Raw genomic sequence first — 22,445 nt, 5'->3', positions numbered from 1 at the left:
GAAGTTCAGAGGCTTGGTACACCAGTGATATTGGCAAAGCCTGTTCGTCTTCCATCTGGATCATGCTACAGCAATCCTGCATCTGTCACTTCAGCACACTTACTGAGAAGAGAAGATAGACGCACTCTTCGTCCACTGCCTCAGCCTGTTCCCACGGCTGCTCCTACGCTGTTTCTCCACCTGATGAAAGGTCTGATCCGACTTTTGCTTCTGAAAAATGGAAACATCTTTTGGTCATATTAGATTCCACACCTGCTTTCCAAGTGTGCTGTGAGCAGAACAATCATGTGAAAAAATAGTACTGTGTCTATTTGCTGTTACTGTAACATTAACAGAGCAGGCAATAATATGAATAATGGAGCAGCAGCTGTTCTGAGATCTGATTCTTTTAATCTGCTTACTGCGATTTAGGTGGCCCTGCCGTACTTCACTTTTGGACCAGAAAGATCACGATAAACTCCTTTCGTTGCTGTATGGCATCAACAGTGCTTTGTGCCCTGTCACATTTGCAAAAGACTTTCAGTGTTTTACCTGGATATGCTCTCAACAGCTCATTTTCCAAGTGTTCAATGCAGGTCTCGGATGCTAAAATGATGTCATCAAGCAGCAACGTTCCCGGGAGCGCAGTGTGCTTTCTCAGCAACATCGAACCACATCCCACTTTACAAGAATAAACCAAAACCATCAGTTTCATGCCAACTCTTGGTGCACATCAAAGTATGGAATCTGATTTCACAAGGGCTAAAATGGACCAATCTTTGACACGACACTAACTTGGGTCTGAAATACGGTGGAAAATGGGCTTGAGTCACTTTCTTAGCCTCGGGAAGTTTTCTTGGCTTCCGTTCCATGCTGCTGGGTCGTATTTTGTCTTATGGCCACTCCATTCCTCACTCTTTTCTTGCCATTCTGCTTCTCCTCTCTCCGTTTCCATCACGTGATGTATGAGAGTATCACAAACCGGCCCCCATGTAGTCTTCAAGCACTCTGAAGCACTTAGTCTTCCCGATAAAATGGGAAGATGTGTTTTCACCCAAGCAAAGCCCACCTGCCATGTCTACACTCAGTAGGCACCATCTGACTAGCAAATGCCTCCTATGTGGCAACCTCCATTTGTATGTATTCTTCACCTTGACCACGATGTTTTGTGGTTTCTTTCGCAGCCAAATTAGCTTAACTAGTTGTGTAGAGCAACTGCTTCTGTACCGAAACATATTTTCACAGGGGTCAGAGGATCTTTTTTTCCCTTTTTCCATCCTTTTCATGGCGTCTCCATTTGTCCAGTGCTTGTGGCATTTGTAAAAATGTGATAACAAAATTGGGTTGATGGGGCGAAGGAAGGCATAATCATATCTTGCGTTAGCATTAGCATCAAAATTAGCATTCGCCTATTTACAGCTGCGAGTTTACTTGTGCCTACTGGCTCTTAATGTGCGCCGATCCTCTCTGCGTGGTTGTGGGTTTGTGGGTCGCAGCTCAGTGGGAGGCCCCTGTGTGGGAGGTTATCGGTGGTGGAGCTCAGAGCTCCAGGAGTAGGGTGGTGGGGGTGCTCAGGAATGGGACTCCCCAGGCGGCCGGATCCCAGAATCCACCGGGCCCCCGCAGGATGCCTTGCAGAGCCTGTCGCTGCTCCAGCATCAAAGTGGAGCGACAGGGGGCAGCGCCGCACTCTGGCACTGAGGTGCTTGGGGCTGATTACGCACTGTGCCAGGCAGGGGGTCTTCCCTGGTCCCGCTGAGCAGCTGCTTTTTATCCCCCCGCTCCCTACTACCTCCCCCAACCCGTTTTCTGTTCCCTTAGCTTGAGGCACTGCTACAGTACAGCGAGCACCACACTTACCCAATTGTATAATGCTAATCTAAAATATTTAATCCTTGCGACAACGCTCACAGCATATGGCAGAGATAATATGTTCGCGACGCTTGACTTGTTTCCATCATCGTACTTTCCGTACACTGAGCGTGATTTCAGAAGCCCCGCGCGATCACTCACAGAGTCTGTCGAGTTTACGGGGCGAAATCCTTCGGCTGGACCGGCCTGCAGAAGGGTTGGTGTGAGGAACTGCCAGCGCCATTCTTGAGGATGGACTCTTAATGTATTGAACTTGTTCACGTCGGGTTATTAAAGGTTCCTCAACAGCACGGCAGTGTTTATTCTGAATAAATATGTGCAGTGAGTGGCTTGAAATTCAATAGTCGTCAATTTGCTCCTTTGCACCGCCCAGCCCTGGGCTGCGGAGGGACTATCAAGTCCTGGTCTAACAGCATATTTTTACATGAAAGAGTACACCTCGCTATCTTCTTGTTAGAACGTAATCACATTTCACAGTTGTGGGCTAAAACCAAACACTCGGAAAACAGCAGACGAAAAGGTGTTTCTGCAGGTGCTAACTGTAGATTAGAGGCTGACACATGTTCCTACCGGAACTGCTGAACCACGGCAACCTTGAGATGTTTGAAAGGGAACATTTCCCAAGTTCCTCCTGTCCTGTTAAAGAAGATCATTTCAGCAGCACAATGCGGAATTTGACAGATATGAATAGTCTGTGAAATAACGGGGTTATGTCAAAGTGTTCGAGCTCTGGAATGAGACACATTTCTGAAATCGAAAGATTACAGATGAAGATGCGGGAAGAGGAAAGGAAAAAATGACATAAGAGATGCTTAGAATCAAAGAGCTCACTAATCCATCGCAAGTCATCCTGTGATCCCAGCTGGGTTTTCTCACATTTGACACTGATCCAGTACAGAAATGTTATAGGAGCCACAGTCAGTGCTCACTGGGAGCTGAAGAGTGACGGTATGGGCCAGAGACTGGAACCACCCCGGAACCACAGAATGACACGTTAGAGATCAAAACTGCTGAGCTACAAATGTGTAACCATTCTATCCGAGTTGGGCGCTATGCAGTGCTGCTTGAAAACTGTGTGTGAACCCTCAGTGTCCTTTAGTTTTACCATGAAATGGTTATTTAATGAGAATCAGTGTTTCTCATTTGACATAATAGGTGTGTAATGACAAATTCCATATGTTGCTTTAGAGGAACTCATGTGTGTAGTAGAAACACACAAGTAGTGCAGGTGTAAAAATAAGTGAAGCCCAAGTTACACTGGTTACACCTAGTAGGTAAGTAGAATCTGGTGTGTAAATCATCACTTATTCAATTTATATGTTTAAGATTTATATTTAATAGGTTAATTTTAACTTTTTATAACCATCCCTAATAGGGTTCACATACTTTACACTGTATAAGATGTCGAAGGTGTAGACCATCCAAAAGGTGTCACTCTAAAAATGCTGTATACATTAGAAAAATTGTATTGCTGCAACAAAATACCCTTCTGTTTAAAGTGTGTGTGAACATCAACCAGGGACACAGCTGTAGGGTTTTCTTCCTTTTTCATTCAGATGCTCTTCAGTATATTTATGATACACGAGCGTAAAATTTAAACTCCATTCATTTTCTCAATACAACAAATTCAACTTTGCCGGCGGGAAAATGTGTCTCTAATGGTTCTTTTGTGCCGCGTTTTTATGAAAGGCTCGTATAAAGATGACAGAGCTCTTTTTCTGACTGGGAGGACAAAGAAGAGAGGATTCCCGTGTCAAACTTCTTCAAGATCACTGAGGGATGCAGCGAGCAGTTTCTTGATGCAGAACTCTGCAGAGAGGGACCTTTGAATATTGTACACTGCACAAAGTCTCCCTTCAGCCTCAGCCTTTCTTGTCCCTTTAAGGTGTCTTCCCTTTCATGATGACTTTCTTTACTGTTTTGACCAATAATGAACCCCCACCTGCACTCAGTACTGCTGAATCTCTCTACATTTAAACAGACTCTGAAAACTAAGCTCTTTTGGACTCAATTCTCTGCTGATCTTCCCCGATAAACCTATATGTGTTTCTTATCTGTTTAGTCATTTTTAATAATTTGCTGAATAATGGAAAAGCCCAAATGCAGCTACTTGTGTCATGTGCACTGGTTCATACGGTGGTTTGTGACAAATTAACTGAACTCTAGAATCATGTCTGCTTCCAGATCACTCCTTCTGTTGATGTAATGCGCTTGTTCTGTTGTCCTCTGAGATGTACATCACTTTGGAGAAAAGTGACTGCTAAATGAACAAATGTGAATCTAAATGTAAATATATATCAAGTCTGAAAACTAGAACTAAAGTTTCTTTATTCGGAGCCAAAAGCAAAGCGCCTGGGAATTCTGAGGTAAAATAGGAAACATCTGATTTGTTGCTTTGTCAGCTACAGCACATCACATGGTCTCCTTCAAGTTTTGAAGCTGAACTGAACCTCATTCGTTCCTGGAAAACAGGTCCAGAGGTGCAGGATTGTAACAGCTGGTGGCATCATCATAGAGCGGCTTCTTTGGCCCTACTGGTCGTAGGTTCGAATACCACCTCTAGCTGTAGTACCCTTGAGCAAGGTGCTTACCCTACAATTTCTCCAGTAAAATCACCCAGCTGTATAAAAATGGCTTAGTAAGTAATAATTGTCAGCTCAACATTAAAAGTCACTGTTGAGAACCACGTCATTTTGTAAAGGGGGAAATGATAATCTGTATCACATACAAATTCACTCAAAAACAGGTGCAAGGAGAGGGGGTGCGGTGGCGCAGTGGGTTGGACCGCAGTCCTGCTCTCCGGTGGGTCTGGGGTTCAAGTCCTGCTTGGGGTGCCTTGCGGTGGACTGGCGTCCCGTCCTGGGTGTGTCCCCTTCCCCCTCCGGCCTTACGCCCTGTGTTGCCTGGTAGGCTCCGGTTCCCCATGGCCCCGTAAGGGACAAGCGGTTCTGGGAAAAAAAAAAGAAAAAAACAGGTGCAAGGATTAATAATACTGTTCCAAACTTTATAGAGATTGTCTTCATTGCCAAACTCATTGCTCTTATGCTACGGTGAGTCATTCACTTTCTCGGAGTGTCTGGGTAGAGTTTCCAACAAAAAAAACATCTTTTTGATTTCATTACATTTGTTACTTCATTAGGAGACACTTTTTTCCCCAAAGCGACTTCCAATGAACTCTATGTAGTGTTATCAGCCCACACACCTTATTCTGCTAGATACTACTTACACTGGGTCACTCATCCATACATCAGTGGAACACACTCTCTGTCACTCACACACTATGGGTAAACCTGAACAGCATGTCTTTGGACTGTGTGTGGGAGGAAACCAGAGCGCCCGGAGGAAACCCACGCAGACACGGGGAGAACATGCAAACTCCACACAGACTGAGCGGGAATCGAACCCACGTCCTCTGGCACCACCCAGGCGCTGTGAGACATTTACTGTGACATACTAGTAACATGGAAAATATTAGACATTGTGGAAGAGAAATATTTATACCAGCATCTCTTTTCTGTCCATGCAGTTTTAGCTCAGTAGGAAATGCTGTACCCTGGTAACAATACGGCATGTTCATCACAGCTGTTTACTAACCCCCCCCTCCAGTGTCTACGGGCTGGAGTGTAAATGACTGTAAATGACTGTATTCTCTCTCTTGCCAGCAGCGCCGCTGCAGGGATGCCCCCCAGGAAGCACAAAGTTTACACTGCGCCACCCGTCGTCTCTCGGCTCCCGATAACTTTCACGGCGCTCGCGCTCCACGAAGCCCGCGCTGGGAGCGCGCGCGGCCCCCGCCCGGCTGCACGCTTCACGGCCGCTTGGCAGTGAGTGCGCGCGGTTCTCGGCCCCGGTCGTCCTTACTTCTCGTGTCAGCGCAGTTTCCCCGCTAGGATTCATACGACAAACAAAGTAACCTGATTTATAGCTATATGAATGATGATGTATTCGCGTAAACGCCGGTAAATCGGCCCAGATCATTTTGCACAATCAGCTGCCCACGGAGCACGTTTGCAGCGGGCTCGTGGGATCGTTTCACTCTGCTAACGTGTCCGTGTTCAGCTCCGTGTCCACAGGACCTCCAGCCACTCGTGAAACACCCCTTTTGTGGCAAGTCTTTTGTTCACCGTCCCAAACTGTTCCCGCTCACCCCCCAGGTACTCAGCAGCACCCCAGCCCCCCCCCCCGCAGCTCCACGGGGATCCACGCTGACATCAGTCCCCGCGTGGACGCGCGTTGCGGCGGCGCGCCCCGCAGCTCCGTTCCTATAATAAAACGAGCTCACACCGTACGCCTCATCATTCGGCTGACCGCACGCTCACACACGCTCACGCACTCACACACACACACACACACAGGCGCGCGCGCGCGCGCATCTTATCAAAGTTCGGATCTGGTGTGTAATCGCGCGCGGTGGACTGCGGAGGGGAGCCGTGGCGCACTGGAGAACACGGTAAGAGCACTTCGCGATCCTCGCCACACACCGGCGGTGTGCTGTGAGTGGAACGAACGGCGTCGGGGAGCGGCGTGTCCCTCCGGTGTCACCCACGGCGTCCAGAGGACACCATTCACCACCAGCAGGGCATCGCGATCTGATTTTTAAATCAAAGTTCGACACTTAATCGTCAGCACGCCGGTATTACCATGTTCTATCAGTAAGTTCTCGATGTGAGAAACGCGTTCACTGCGGATTGTGACGGTCGCTTCCTGTAGAGAAGCGCCCCGCTATAGTATAAAGTTATTTTTTTATTCCATCGTGTGAAGATATGTAATATTCCATATTTCGCTGTGTACCGCTGAGATTGGCTGACAGCGCTGACTATTATAATATGACCAACTTCATGAATTGGTCAAGAAATTATGCTGACTTTTTGGGTTAGTGCTGTCAAATCTGACTGTATGGTGTTAATTGTCGCCTATGAATTTGAAACATTTCGGCGGCGCCATAATGTTGGGGACACTTTCAGTTTTCTGTATCCGACGTCGCATGTTGTTGTAAACCGCGCTGCGCTCTTTAATATATTAGCCTGTTTTACTGGCGTAAATGGCCCCTTAATCATGGTAATGCCAAGGTGTTCAGGAAAAGGCGCGTGGAACCACTTCGAAATGCGACAGGAAGAAGTCAAATACACAGAAACCATTAAGTTCAAGCAACATGATTAAGATGAAAGCACCTAAGCCGTTTACGAAACTTAAAAATTATAGCAAACCGGGGAATTTACCATCAGAAGACAGCGGCGCTGCACAGCATAATTAATGGATACCAATACATCTATTATGATGATGATGGTGATATTATTATTATTATTATTATTATTATGGCTGTTTCATAGTGCCATTCGTGTTCACTTTCAATTTTCCAACTTCGGAAACCTCACGTTGCACACATTACCTGTGAAACGCTTTAAACAACCTCACGCCCTTAGTTTAATGCATATTCTGTGCGCGCAACTTCGCGGAGCTCGCGAACGCGCCCGCGCGCCAGCAGCCTGACCGCACAGAGAACGCCGGGGACGTAAAGCGTCGCCAAGAGACACATCTCTCACCCAAAAGCACTTATTCTGTAATCGCAGTTTTGGGACACGGCAAGTTCCCGTGGATCTGGAAGACGGAACGACAGACAGATCTCCCATAATTCCAAATCGTACATTATCTGTACACGAGCAGATCCATAGTTACCAGTCACCCGTTTATATTGCAGTCATTATCATTATCGCTCTGTTCTCTGCCTTATTGTTATTGAGATGTTATCAAAAGCACTTATTACTGATTATTATCCCTTTTGGAGGTGAAGAATGAAGAAGAAATATACTCAGACAGACCTGAGAATATTGTATAATTTCTCAGTTATTTGCATATGAAATAAGGCATTTTAACAAGAACAATGTATGTGTTATGTGGGAGAATGGGGGTGGGGTGGGATGAGAGCTCTTGAAATTAAAGAGGCCTGTATTAAGCAGACACCATGCCTCCTGCCATCATGATTACCGATGATGTGTTAATTGAAAATAAAACCAAATAGGAGGGGTGAAGACAGCTGGAAGTGTCACCCAGTGAGCTGCCGAGAGCATCCCTTGGTGTTATCATTATGTGTGGAAATATGAATGTGCATACAGCTGAATAGGAGTGTAATATGGTTAAAAGTGAAAAGAAACATTTATTTCGACATCTTATTGCTTAAAATTCCATGCAATACATATGAGCGGTTAAAGTGCTGATATCACAACTCAGGTGTCCACTGCGGAGGACATTCCTTTGTTGAGCAGTGGAGTTCAGAAGACAAGGGCTTTATGGCGCGCGACACTGCGCTTCGCCGCCGTGCACTTTGCCCCGGTTCGGCCCAGTCGGGCCCTGTGGAGCCAGCTTTGCCCACTTTTGTGCAGGAAGTTGCCGAGTCAGTGCTCCTTCCCAGGACCGATCGATGGATGAGCAGCATGTGTGTGGGTGGACACACAGAGTGGCCTACGCTCACGTGGCTGTGCCTGTCCCACGGAGGCTCATGTCGTACGATACGTTACATGAAGCACAAAGCTACGAGACACCTGCACATGGACGGGTGCCAGGCTGATTGCATATTATTTATCAAATTAAATCACGGTGGAGTGAATTCCCAGAGCCGAGATACGATGGTTAAAGACTAATTTTTTTTAAAAAAAGAAATAAAAAGCCAACAGAGATTAATGATGATCAGTAAAGGTTTTTTGGACAGGCTTGTTACAAGACAAAAAGGCTTCAAGTAAACATGCAAATGGAGATATAAACTGAGCGTCTTTCATTCAGGCTCGTCTATTAATCGTTACATGATGAGACTCCCCTGCTGCAGTCAACAAAGCGCTGATGGTTCAGCAACATTTGGATCGTCCAGCAACAATGGCACAGAACACTGAGACCAGTGGGCCGACTGACTTGGGCACTTCTTGCAAGTTCCAGCCGAATGGAGTGATGAGACAAGACCGAACCTTAAGCGATTTGTACAAATAAATGCATCTATTCGAAGTAAAAAAAAAAAAAAAAAAAAAAAAGCGGGACAATGCTCATTTTTCCTGTAGCTCCAAGATTTCTTATTCGGCTCAACTCATTCTTCTCTTCCTGAAATTGTGGAAGCTCTCATTGTGGGCCCGAGGTGCAATTATCAGCACAGTATTAAAAATATGATGTGCTGCTGTATGAAAGACGGACCATGCGATGCCTTACTGGGGTGTATACCTGAATCTTTTTTTTTTTTTTAACAAAAACCCAATTTCAAACTGATATTTGTCCATTTTACATATTTATGCTGTTTTTATCATAGCTACAAGGTCTTTTTTTATGAGATGCCTTGATCCAAACCGGCTGGACTACACGCACCTTCCTACTAGTCACACCCCTGTACGCCACTTTACGACTGATAATTCATCAGCATGATTTATATTCCTGCAGTTTGTTTGATAATCTCACCCAGGCAGTTTTTACTCTAACAGCATGAATTATGTTCCCACAAAACAATTTACATTTGTGCAGAAGATTGATAATCTCACATTGTGGTTAAAAAAAGCGTCGATATCGCCTCCCGATGCAAACAAGGTTGCTTTTTCCCATATGGTCAGTGATATTGACGCAGCGGCCCCCTTGGTGTTGTTACTCTCGCTGAGTGTAATTGGTACAACGTGTCTTATAGGCGACAGAGAGGGGGTCTCAAAAGGACTCCCCCTCCCCCGCCACGAAAATGAGTGCATGCCGTGAATGCACACTTGAAATGAATGATAAAGGCCACACCACAGGGCGTCTGTCACGTTGTTATCAAACTGTGCCACTGTTCGATTTCGCCAGACATCTGTCGAGCCCGTAGCAATTAGAGCAAGAATCAGGAAGTATGGATCACTTGCCACCAGCAGATGGGCCTTCCTTATGGCACCGCTAGCACCTAAACTGTTCAGAGGAGCTCCACAGCCAAGGCACATTCCGAGCTGCAAGCAAGAGTTGGCGTTGACGCGGAATTGTGGCTATTGACCGCGGGAAGGCGAGCGGCGCCTCAGACGTTGGCGGTCCCGGGATGCGGCTGCTCTCGTCGCGAATGCAGAAAGCTGAGATTGTGCTCGAATGGCGGGGGTTAAAATGGCAGGCTGTTATCCTGAACGCCAACTTGGAGGCAGCTGAGAGAAGAACAATAGATGGCGGAAAGGAGCTTCGACTCTTGCCTGCCTGACAAATATGAGATATTTCCTACACTCGAAGTGGTTCAATATTTCCAACTTTTTTCGAACGACTTGAAGAATGTGGAATTTGACAGAAATATCTAATATTTGTGCTTTCATATCGAAAACCGCCATTCGTAGTGCATCGTTGCCGTGGTGCCGGCTCCATCGTTGAAGCACAGGGCACAAGGCAGAGTATACGTTGGAAGGGGCACCTGCCCATCGCAGGACATAATATGTAGTATTAATATTTCATGTCCTTTACCTATTGTGAGTTTCGCTGTAGGGATTAATAAAACATTATCCTGAGTATCGTTTTTAAAATGCGTGTCGCAGTTACTAGTTAACATAAATATGGCATCTTTACTGCTACTGTAACGGTCATATCGTCACCGAATTAAAAACTGTTATTGCGTATGCATATAGAGGTTTTTATAGGTGTTTATTTTTTTCTTGGTCCTTTTTATGGTTTGAGTGAAGTATTGCATTTCGAAGTGGTTATCATGTCTGAACCTGACCGCTCAGTAATGCATTAGTTTGCCTCCAAAGTATTAATGATCTGTGTCGCAGCCGGTTTCGTCCTTATCGGAGCTGGATGGACAATCTGATTTGTGCCCCCCCGCGCCGCCGGCCTCCCCCTCGCTGTGGCCCACAATGAAAAGCGCAGCTGAGTGGTCAAATTAGTTGTGCCTGTCACCGCCTGCTTCTGCTCTGATCCATAGAGTGTGAAATGTCCCTCTGCTGCGCTCAGCACTTGCTCCACCCCCTGCGGAAGGGCAGAGGAACCCGGGTCCAGGTGCTCTCAAGCAGCACCGCCCTTTCCCGGGGTTCTTTCTCCCTGCTGCCCATATGGGAAAGACATGTGCACACCTACTTCTGGAAAGTGCTAACAAGACAGAGGCAGCAGGTGGCATAGTTGTTAGTGCTGATAGCTCGCAATGAAAGGACCTGAGTTTCAGTTCCACGTCCTGCTGTTGTGCCCTTGAGCAAAGTACTGGTAAAAACGACCGAAAGGGTCAATTACTGAAAGTCACTCACATTGCATGTTGCTTTGGAGAAAAGAATCAGCTAAACAGCATTGAAAACTGCACGACGACCTATATAGCCTGAGATCTTTCTGTTTCGGCCAAAGCAAAATGTTTCGGTAGATTATGGAAACGTGACACTTGTGCTTTAATTTTGGGGAGATTTTTTTTTTTTTGTCTCCTCAGCAACATGAATCACCATCACCTGTGCATTACGCCAGGTGTTAACACAGAAGTCCAGCCAGATGGTTCTTGGGAGCTCTTCTCGGCGGCTGTGGCTTTGGAGTAATTAATACACTCAGGGCCGTCTATGCAACCCGTCAGAACGGCTCCATTGCTGTCCAGCTGGGAGACGGAACGGGGGGGGGGCTTGCACTAACGTTAAAGGTGCCCCCTCTGCTGCTGTGCACAACAGCAGCACCCACCCCCACCCGGACCCAGTCTATACCCAAAGCACATACATCTCACTCACTCGTTCACGTGAAGAATTCCATTATGCCTGAGGGCACCCCGTGCCGCGGCCCACCGCCCCGGTCGCCCCTTTGGAGCCCCACCTCATACTGTGACTCCAATAGAGCGAGGAACCCCTCGCTGGGTGTAGCTGCAGAAACCAAACAAAACACACCTCTCTTTCGTCACTCTCCCCATCGGCCATTGAACGTGGGGACGTGGTGTGTGTGCTGCCCCCTCCCTGCTGACCAGCCTTTCTGTGGTGGAGCTGCCCAGAGTGAAGGTTTGGTGAGCTGGTTAGAGAGAATGAAGCTGTCTGGGTGTTTTCCTACAGTAAATCAACCGGGGGGGGGGGGTGCGGTGGCACAGCGGGTTTCACCAGGTCTCACTTTCTGGTGGGTCTGGGGTTCGAGTTCTGCTTGGAGTGCCCTGCGGCCGTCTGGCGTCCGGTCCTGGGTGTGTCCCCCCCTCCGGCCCTGTTCCCTGCGCTGCTGGGCTAGGCTCCAGTTCGCCACGACCCTGCTTAGGAAAAGCGGTTTCAGCCAGTGTGTGTGTGTGTCAACCAACTGTTCCAGGTGCCATATTTTGTTATGAAATTGCGCCAAATTGAATAGTTCCTATTAAGGTACTGGTTAAAGCTGGTGCCTTTGTACCCAAAAGGTCACAAGATCAAATCCCAGCTCTAGTACCCTTGAGCAAGGTTTTACCCATTACTGCAGTAAAAAAAATTAGTCAGCTATATAAATGGGTAAAAAAGTAGCCAGGTTGTTTTGGAGAAAAGTGGTAAATGACTAAATATTTGTGGTGCTGCTTGTTTGATGGCCCTGCTGCTCTTTCACAGGCGCCTTGTTTTTCTCCAGTGGCTTGTCTGGGTTCTTTGGGGTGAGAAGTGTGCAAAGATTCTTTGTGTATGAGGAGGAGGCTTCTCTTCCACGCTGCCCTCCCATGGCGGCAGTCCCACCCTCCCAACATACCCCTTTATCCACCTCCCCCTACCCTGGAGTGCCTGCTGTGCCAGATGTCATGTCTCCAGTTACCCAGCAACCATCCACACACCCCTTACCCTCCTCAGGTGATCTACACCAGGGGCATATCGCACTACACCTGCAGGGAAATGGCTCAGTGTCCACTGATGCTTCTATCTTACCGTGTCCCCTCATGGTACCACCTGTTACAGGCAGATGATGGAGCGTAGGCAGGGGACTCGGCCACATTACACTAAATGAGGATTTGCTCTCTTCTCAACGCAGACTCAGCATCGTTGACAGGGATCTCAGCCGTTTCCCTATGCAGAAATGTTTAAGTGTCCTGTCCCTACAGACACAGAAGTAAAATGTTCACATTCAATCCCTTTTCCAAATAAGGTGAACTCTAAAATGAACTCTATACGCTTGCTACTGAATTACAAATAGGACTGGAAATTTTTTTCTAATTTATTTTCATTGTAACGTTGAGGTCACTTTTACTACTAACAAGCAAACTCTAAAATCTTCATGGAACACACATACACACACACACACACACACACACACACACACATTGACTGAAACCGCTTGTCCCAAGTGGGGTCGCAGTGAATTGGAGCCTAACCCGGCAACACAGGGCGCAAGGCTGGAGGGGGAGGGGACACACCCAGGACGGGACGCCAGTCTGTTGCAAAGCACCCCAAGCAGGGCTCAAACCGCAGACCCACCAGAGAGCAGTACCCGGCCAAACCCGCTGCACCACCGCAGCCCCCCCCCACCCCCCCCAATGAAACAGAAATTCCCATTTTGTCATATTTTATTATTTTCATTAACTTTGATCTACATTAAAGCTAGAACCAATTTAAAATGAAGGAAAATAAAAATATTTTGTCTGTAAGAACTATTAGATGCCGACTGTTGGCCAATTCATCCCACAGAAATGTGCAAAGTTTATCTTCTTATTGATCACTAGCACTAAGGAACAGCAGATACGCCTTGTAAATACCATGGAAGGTGTTAGTATTAAGGCACTCCCACATTCCTTTTTTTGTCTGTGTTTTACAGACATCTCTCAGCTGGTTGCAAAAATACAGGTCACATTTGCTCTGTAGCAAACAGAAATTTAAGTAAATAATAAAGAAAATTCAAATTAAATTTTTTATAGAGTGCTCTTATCACACAGTGACACAGAGCCCTGAACAAAGGGATAAGACAAATAAACAAATAATACAATTGACTATATACTAGAGTAACACATTATCCATGAAGTTATTGACGCTATAATTATGCCTACTGGCCACAGAGGAAAGAAGCAAAAACTCCCAACTGAAAGGCAAAGAAGAAAAAAAACCTTTGGGGGGGTTCCAAGTGCAAGTGGCTGCCCACCCTCCTGGGCATTCTAGATTAAAAAAGACTTTTATGTCAATTTACAGCTAATAATAACATTATAACTGAATGTTAAATTGATGTCCCAGTTCACATAGGTACATCTTGTCCAACATGGCAGGCAGCCATCAGCTTCAGTCAGCATGGGGTGCTTGCATGACGGCCGGCTGGACTCCTCGTGTTTTATCATAGGGAAACAATGTTCGACAAGAAGAAATTGTTAGTAATTTATAACTTAAAGAAATTAGACAGTTTAATACATAGGGGGGAAAACAGAAACAACCAAGTGGAATTATACTGCTTAGTGATATGCCCGAGTGAACATGTAAGTCTTTAGTCTGGATTTAAAGACTGAGACAGATGTGGCATTCCTCACAGTAACTAGTAGACTATTCCACAGTTTAGGTGCTCTATATCTAAAGGCACGACCTCCTACTGAGATCTTAGGTACTTTAAGGTAGCCCACATCCAATGAACACAGACACCGTCTTGGAATATAAGAATCAACAATCTCACATAGGTAAGCTGGAGCAATACCATTTACTGCCTTATAGGTCAGAAGTAGGATTTTATACTCGGCTCTAAATGTAACTGGGAGCCAGTGCAGTTATTTCACTACTGGTCTTACATGGTCGTAATTCCTAATTCTAGTAACAATTCTCACAGCACCATTTCGTACCAAGTGTAGCCTGGGTACAGTCTGATATGGACAGCCCGATGATAAAGCATTACACTAGTCCAGCCTACTACATCAAAACCATTAACCAATTTCTCAGCATCTTGTCTACATAGGAATCGCCTTAATTTAGCTATGTTTCTCATCTGAAGGAAGCACAACCTAGTTGGCGTAGCCATGTGAAACACAAATGACAGTTTTCCATCCAACAAAGCACCCAAGTCCTTAACACAATCGGTACGCTTGAAACTTATACCATTGATGGTAAAGATTGGTGTGACTGTGTCAAGAGTTTCGGCATAATCACCCACCACAAATACCTCTGTTTTACTGGCATTCAGAGATAAAAATTATTACTTATCCACAATTTTATATTGGTCAAACAATTTGCTAAAAACACCACATGTGATGGGTCATCAGGCTTAAACAAAACTAATAGCTGTCTGTCATCAGCATGAGTGGAAACATTTTATTTTTGCAAATAATATCACGCAATAGTAACATATAGAGTGAGAACAATAATGGACCCAACAAAGAGCCCTGTGGCACACCATATTGAACCATAGACAGGAAGAAAGAGGCACAGTCATCAGATTTCAATACAAATTGTTTACGCTTAGCTAACTACGAATGGAACCACTTCAGAACAGTGCCCCAAAAAGAAATAAACAAACTTGAAAAATGCCAAAAACAACTCAACATGAGGAGTCAGTTTAAGTCTTGTTATTGGATGGATTTGTTGTACTGTAAATTGAGCTTCTTTATTTCTTGTATGTTTGCAAAAATTTTTTGCTGACAGGACATAAAAATTCGATCAGATTTCAGTGTTGTGGAGTAAACGTTGCCTTCAAAGGGGCTGACAACTATCACTGCCACTTTGTTTGTGATTCCTGCCGCAAGGACAGTCAGTTAATAACTCAGAGGTGACATGCTCTTGGTGGAGGCTGGATACTCTAATAAGTTCTTCATATTCTGTCCCATTTGTACAAACATACACACTCAAAACAGACAAAGACAGTCATGGAGGCTGAATATCCCATGTTGCGCTATACAACAGTGGACTTACGCTGTATGTATTCCTATTGATTTCGTACCCCAGCATGTGCCTCCGGTACTAAAGAACTTCCTTCCTTAGACCACCAGGGTGATTGATAACTTCCCACTTAATCGCAGCAGATATATCCACCCACACCTCTATGGGTGGAATGGTAAAGGCAAAGAAATTACTACAGGTGTTAATGTTTTCTCATGAAATCCAGTGGAGATGTTTTCCCAAGAATCCTGCCAGCCCCTCTGATCTGATAACGACACACCAGTGATGGTCTGAATACGGAAACATCTCTTGCTGTTTCAGTGCTTTTGAAAATTCCCCTCAGCATTACTGCACACATTTATTCTGTAAAGGCTCAATTAGGAGCACTGACCAAGTGTCTCCCTATGGCTGAGATTTTAAATCAGGCTGCTAGACATGAGCAATAGCTCAATTATAAAGCAATGATGATAAAACGATGGCAGATCGTATGTGCGGCTGCTTTTTAAGTGCACTTCAGCTCGAAAATTGCTGAGGCTTTCAAGCTAAGAGATGTTCCCTGGCGCCCATCTAGGGGCCCTGAGTGCCATTACAGTTTCAGCTCTCGGGGTTGCTGGTAGTGCTTAAGGAGCTGCTTCCATGATGACCACCCCTCCGGTACCCCTGTGCCCCATCCTCATTATGTCCTCAGACAGACCCCCTTTCCTGGTCCCCAGGACACCAGGAGGTGGGGGGAGGGGGCACATTCAAGGCTTGTAAAAGCTGCCCATATCTAGGTAATTAGAAGAAGAGGAGATGATTCAGGGGAGGATCGACCTGAGCTGCTGCAACTGGGATAGGGTGACACATAGGAGAGGAACCGGACAGAAAATGTTAAGAGGTGCATATCTGCGTGGGTGTGTTTCTGGGTTGTCATTGTTGACTCTGCATGATGAGTAGCAACTGTTATGTGTTTGAATCGGCTCCGTCAATGTCTCATCTCAAGACAACAGAAGCTGTCCTCCACTGCCTTAAGAAAAGTCAGGTCGTATTTTAGATTTGTTCATTTGCTCTTATTTAAAATCAATACCACATTTAGCTACAATTGTATTAAACAAGAGGGGTGTGGTGGCGCAGTGGGTTGGACCACAGTCCTGCTCTCCAGTCGGTCTGGGGTTCGAATCCCGCTTGGGGTGCCTTGCGGCGGACTGGCGTCCCGTCCTGGATGTGTCCCCTTCCCCCTCCGGCCTTACGCCCTGTGTTGCCGGGTAGGCTCCGGTTCCCCGTGACCCCGTATGGGACAAGCGGTTCTGAAAGTGTGTGTGTGTATTAAACAAAACATGACAGTCGACAGTGCATTGTGCTAAGCTGCTCATTTGAGTTACCTGCGAAGTGCTGAGCGTAAGCACTTTTTTACACTGCCAGTGAGCACTGACTAGGCTCTGTATCTTTCATGCTTCATTCAGCTTCAAAATTAATTGCAACCCTTGGAAATATCTGTACACATTTTAAGGCTAATGGGCTGTAGTAAAGTGCGATGCACAATACTGTAGTCACAATAGACTTCATTCGGTGTTGTTTGATTCCTCTCAGTGTCATGTAATAAGAACTCAACTATTGTGTCGAACTGTCAAACCCAAGGAGACAACAGATCTCAACTACTTTTCCTGCTGGACGCTTCTTGAGTCTTTGTGTTGACTGAGTGGTACGGCAGATGGCAGGACAACAAATCTGGCCCCTCATTTCTCACGAAACCAATGTCTGCATTATTCATTCCAATAGGTGGTGCTGTGGTTAAAGATGGCAGCGATCCTGTGGTGTCTGGGCCAGGCTATCCTCCTTTCCACACTGACTACAGTATATGGTGCTGAGGTAGGCCCCAGGCAGGGTAAATGGGGTGCTGGAGACTCCGACACCTTGCTAGCTCCGGAGGCGTGGTCGCAGCGGAACGCCCACTGGCGGAGCCTCAGCAAGGGTGCGAGCCATCGGACGCCACAGACCGCTGGACGCCCTGAGGATGATGGCATAGGCCTGGAAGGCTTGAGCCCCGTGAGGCTGGAATCAGGCCCCCGGGAGAGACGGGGCCCTATGGGGAAGAGGGAGAGTGGCCTCATGGGCTTCGGGATCCCTTCCCAGGAGTTGGGCAACCAGCCGCCAGGGGGCGAGGGGGCTCGCAAGGGGCGCCGACAGGGGCATCACGCTTTGCAGAAGAAGCACGGAGCCCGCAGAGACAAAGCCCGGCTTGCTAAAGGTGAGTCCACCAACTTGGGTGTCCCCATTTCTGCTTGTTCTGGACTCATATGTATGTATCTTTCATTGTACCTCAGCAATTAAGCACTTCACTGGACAAATATTTTCCATAACTGAATCAGTTCAGGGCTCTTTCCAAGTATGTGGCAATCAGCAATTTTAAAAACACAGACAGCCAGGAAAAGATTATTATGACCAACAAATACTGGTCGAGGGTTCACATACCACTTGAGTTCAAAATGGAACCCTCAACCCTTCCTTTTGCTATGTAGTATAAGCATTGACAGCAGAAACAAACTCTAAAGTAAAATTCAGTTCCAACAAAATCACAATTTATATATCTGCGAGACCAGTTTAACCTGGACTTCTCAGTCTTTCTTCTTCTCACTCTCCAGGACGCATCCCTGTTCCAGAGCTGAGCTCTGTGATACGGAATGGAGAGGTGTTTGAAGACCATTACCCCAATTCATCTCCTCCTGGGACCATGACTCCACCCACCGCTGCCTCCACCCTCAGCGCCTCCTTGGTAACCACGGCGATTACCGAGCCACCCCCGGCCCTGCCCCCAGCTTCCACCAAACCCCAGGTACCACTGGGGTCCACATCCAATTTCACTTTGCTCTCCCCAGTAAGAAAAATAAAATAGTCTACACAAACCTCCTTAATATTCCATGTTAAATACAAATTGGTCTCCCAAGGCAAAGACCTGCAATATACTGTCATCTAGCACTGAAAGCTACCTACCACTATATGGTTGATGCCCCTTTTTTTACCGTTCTCTCATTTTTCATATCTATATAGTCCACTGGAGTTTACCTTGCACTGACTAGAGCACCATGTTTTGTCAAGAGGGTCTCCTTCGCCTGATGATCTCAATCGAGCTGTTTTACTTACTGCACCACTGCCCACTCTCTGGTTTAACACTATACATACATTTCGTTAACACCCCACACGGAAAATAACCTTTCTTTTGTTCGAGGAGTCACAGCAAAAAGCCCTCTTTTTGGCACATGTCAATAGCTGGGGGATTGGGGGTTTCCTCACTGCCATCTGTCCTGCAGGTCTTGTCCTGAGCTACCGACCCCCACTTCTCACAAAGCAGACTGCAGCCAGATCTTCCGCTATATGAACTCTATATAAACGCGTACATTCAAGCTGCATGCCTTTCTTATTGCTCTTTTGTGTAACCCATACAATGCAGAGACGATGGATGGTTTTGGGAACTGGTTCGTATTTATTTCGGATGCTGCAGCTAAGCGTCTGGGATCAGCTAGTGATGGAAAGCACGTCCTCTGAAAGTTTTTAACTCGACTTACGAACCATGCAAACTCCATTGCAGTTTGATTTGTGTTGATGAGCAAGCTGGTATTCGAGAACCACCCGTCTCTTCCTATAATTCAAGCAATTGCTCGCCAATGATTTTTTTTTTTTTTTTTGCAGATAGAAAAAAAGACACCCAAACTGGAGTTGGTTAGGAAGTCTAGAGCTTAATAAAAATATGACACATGTGACAGGTGTGAGACTTAACAAATGCTGCTAATTGGAAAACATAAATTTCTTACTCATTACCAACATTCCCGATGTTTTTGCTGTCTCGAGAGGCTAATAAAATATACCAAGGAGCGTATTATAGTGGGCTCCTCTCTGTGGCACAGGATCCTTAAAAAGCTTCTCTTCATATTTTAATATGTTTTTAAATGTACAATGAGGTGATCCCAAGGGTGTTTTTGTCTGGCGTGATTAAGGTTTACAAGTTAATGCCACTAAAATGAGTATTTTTTTAAGGTACGATACAGAGGAGATCGAAGGTCTCTAGCTGGAACGATGGGAAGACCTTTCTAAATCTCCCATTCGACAGTTCATCAGGAACCCCTTGCCCTTTCTGCATCCCGTGAAATGGTTTTTGGTCATCTTCTCTTATCATTTGGAATGGTATTATGAAGAAAACAAAAGCTGAATGAATGAATGAAATATCAGGGCAGAATATAACAACCCTATGCCTTGATACACGTGTACTTTAATGTCCTTGTGCTTGTATTTAATGTCCTGTCTTTGCTCCAGGCAGATGCACGTAAGAAGAGTGGTAAAAGAGCCACACTTTTTTCACTCTCCCGCCTGTGTGATCACACACGGATAGCCTGACGGCATGAATGGAGTTCCGCATCACTGGGACCTGGGGAGATTTACCGGTAGACTGGTGTTGCCTCTGACACAAGGAGCAGCTGGGGTCAGCAACTCTGACCCTTGTTAGAATAAGCCCATCTCCACTGGCCCAAAATAATCTCCCTGGAGACTTCGGGCCTCCTAGATGAGTTTCCTAGAGAAAAGACAGGCCTTCTGTCTTTAGGTGCAGACAGTTCCGTGATAAAGACTGGATTGCTCCGAGTTTCAGGAACTGCCTGGGTGTCTTGTAGATGTTTAATGTGTTGAATTTAGATGAACTCGAAATTATCTCTTTTCCTTGAAAATGCGCAAGCTGCTGTGAGGTGTTAGCTGGTGTGTTTGGCTTGCAGAAATCAGGCCGGGGGAAGGGACAAGGAGATGTGATGCCCACGCTGGACATGGCGCTCTTCGACTGGACTGACTACGAAGACATGAAGCCCGCGGACACCTGGCCATCATCCAAGAAGAAAGGTGATCCCTGTTTACGGACACTTAATACCAGCTGAGTTCAACAGTAGCACAGAAATGTCCCTCTGGCAACGTGGGATATGAATCAGTTTTTTAAAATACAGCCAGAACTGTTTTAATCTTTTGTCACTTTTTTCCACAGAGCCATCTGGGGATACCAGATTGCAAAGTCACCCCGTGATATAATTTTTTGAATTTTTCGCTGTGCATTTGATAGAAAAAATTCATTTATGAATCCAAATGTATGTTACTGCTGCGAGAAAGACTGTGAACACATACAAATCCTTTCTAGAGCGCTTCCTTTTTGCTTCTCCACACCTCTCCCCCTTATGCTCTCACCCTTGGGTGCCCAGACAAGCAGCGTAGTAAGAACCTGAGCAGTGGGAATGTCACAGTGGATCCAGATGCCATTGAACCGTGTGACCACCACTTAGACTGCCTTCCCGGTCAGTCCGTCTCCCCTTCTTTTCCGCTTACTGCTGTGGATTTCAAATGGCGTGTTGAGTCAGTCACTCCCATCTTTTCTTCTGTCACTAGGCTCCTGCTGTGACCTGAGACAACACGAGTGCAAGCCACATAACCGTGGGCTCAACAACAAGTGCTATGACGACTGCATGTGTGAGGACGGTGAGTGAAGGAAGGAGGATTACGGCGGGTGGGGGGGGGGGAGTCATGACTCACACTATCACCAAGCTGTTTGTGCTTTTCCTAATAAAATGCTTTATGTATCTCGAGGTGGCGTGTGATGGAACTGACTTGTGTCATGTTTTTTGTTTTTTTTTGCAGGTCTTCGCTGCTATGCCAAATTCCACCGGAAGAGGAGGGTGACTCGCAGGAGGGGGCGCTGTGTGGAGCCTGAGTCGGCCAACGGCGACCAGGGAGCCTTCATTACGGTCTAAAACAGCAGGAGGAGGGGTTGGGCAGAGGAGGGGGGCTGATCAGGGCCACAATCAGTCGGAGGGGACGTGGGAAGAGTCTGAAGATCGTCCTCCCACCACAGGACCCAGGTGAACAAACCACCTGAGGCCCAGAGGACCTTGTCTCAGTTGTTATACTTATGTGGGCCTCTCTGCTCTTTGCACAGTAAAGTCCTGTATTTGTATGTATTTGTGTGTGCAGCAGCAGGCCACGTGGTTGTATCCCTTTCTCTTTACTTCAGTGACAGCCCCTGGCCTGTGCAAACGTATCTTACACGGTTGAACTCGCGTCATTTTAGAACTGGTTTTAACATTAAACCTTGTAACAGTGCCCTGACTGCTGAGTGTTTTGTTTTCCCAACAACACCAGTGAGCAGTGACAATCAGTTTATTATGTAGTGATCATGCTCTGATCATGCACTGATCAAAATTATATGGGCGATTTGTCCATATTGTTTCGGTACTAGGTATCTTTTGGGTTTTGGGTGACAGACTGCCCAACCTGCTCCCACATGAGCACATCCAGTGATTTTTTTATGGAAGATGGACCTTTTGTGATGATGTTATATATACCACACCGCTTAGAAGGCTAGTGAGCTCTTCTCTGTCCTACCACATGGAGGGCTTTGACATCAGTCTATCTGGTCGTTCAGCCCCCTCCCCCCAAAAAAACTTCAATTCTGATTTCATTATTTTTGAAAAATATGAAGACATGCTGATTTCAAAACAGTGATATCGTGCTTTTCTCATATAAATCTCTGATGAATCAATGTTGGCGTGTATTCATATAAGCGGGTGATGAAGGGGTTAGAGCCAATAGCGTATAGTTAAAGGTCCAAGGTTCAAATGCCCACACTTCCTGTAGTTTTCTTGAGCAATGTACTTTCCTTGCATTGCTATAGTTAAGATTAACCCAAGCGTAGAAATGGGTAAAGGGTTGTAAGCAGCTAAAATAACAAACCTACAGAAATACACAAAACTATAAGTCACTTTAGAGGAAAACATCTCGGAAATGAATAAAGAACAGTTATTAATAACATTACAAATGTTTCTGAATTTTAATGGCAAGGCCAGTTTGTAATTTTTTACTTTTTATTCTGTGAGCTTCCTCAGA

At 46.0% G+C, this 22,445-nt stretch overlaps 1 protein-coding gene across 2 annotated transcripts; it reads left to right on the top strand.

Annotated features, from left to right (window-relative positions):
• Nucleotides 1-6,123: 6,123 nt before the first annotated feature.
• On the top strand, nucleotides 6,124-21,661 carry draxina (dorsal inhibitory axon guidance protein a). 2 transcript variants are annotated; one of them, XM_018725261.1, is made up of 7 exons: nucleotides 6,124-6,301; nucleotides 17,316-17,784; nucleotides 18,179-18,309; nucleotides 20,297-20,417; nucleotides 20,768-20,860; nucleotides 20,952-21,041; nucleotides 21,201-21,661. In XM_018725261.1, the coding sequence occupies exons 2-7, from the start codon at nucleotides 17,334-17,336 to the stop codon at nucleotides 21,311-21,313; spliced, it is 999 nt and encodes a 332-aa protein (XP_018580777.1). In that variant the 5' UTR covers nucleotides 6,124-6,301; nucleotides 17,316-17,333; the 3' UTR covers nucleotides 21,314-21,661. The 2 variants fall into 2 exon arrangements, with proteins under 2 accessions (XP_018580777.1, XP_018580776.1); XM_018725260.1 differs by having other exon boundaries at nucleotides 18,179-18,369.
• Nucleotides 21,662-22,445: the final 784 nt, after the last annotated feature.

The sequence above is a fragment of the Scleropages formosus genome, chromosome 22 (genome assembly GCF_900964775.1).
Source record: "Scleropages formosus chromosome 22, fSclFor1.1, whole genome shotgun sequence".
Classification (NCBI taxonomy): Eukaryota; Metazoa; Chordata; class Actinopteri; order Osteoglossiformes; family Osteoglossidae; genus Scleropages; species Scleropages formosus.
The sequence above is the reverse complement of the archived record's forward strand: the minus strand, read 5'-3'. Positions and strand labels throughout refer to the sequence as shown.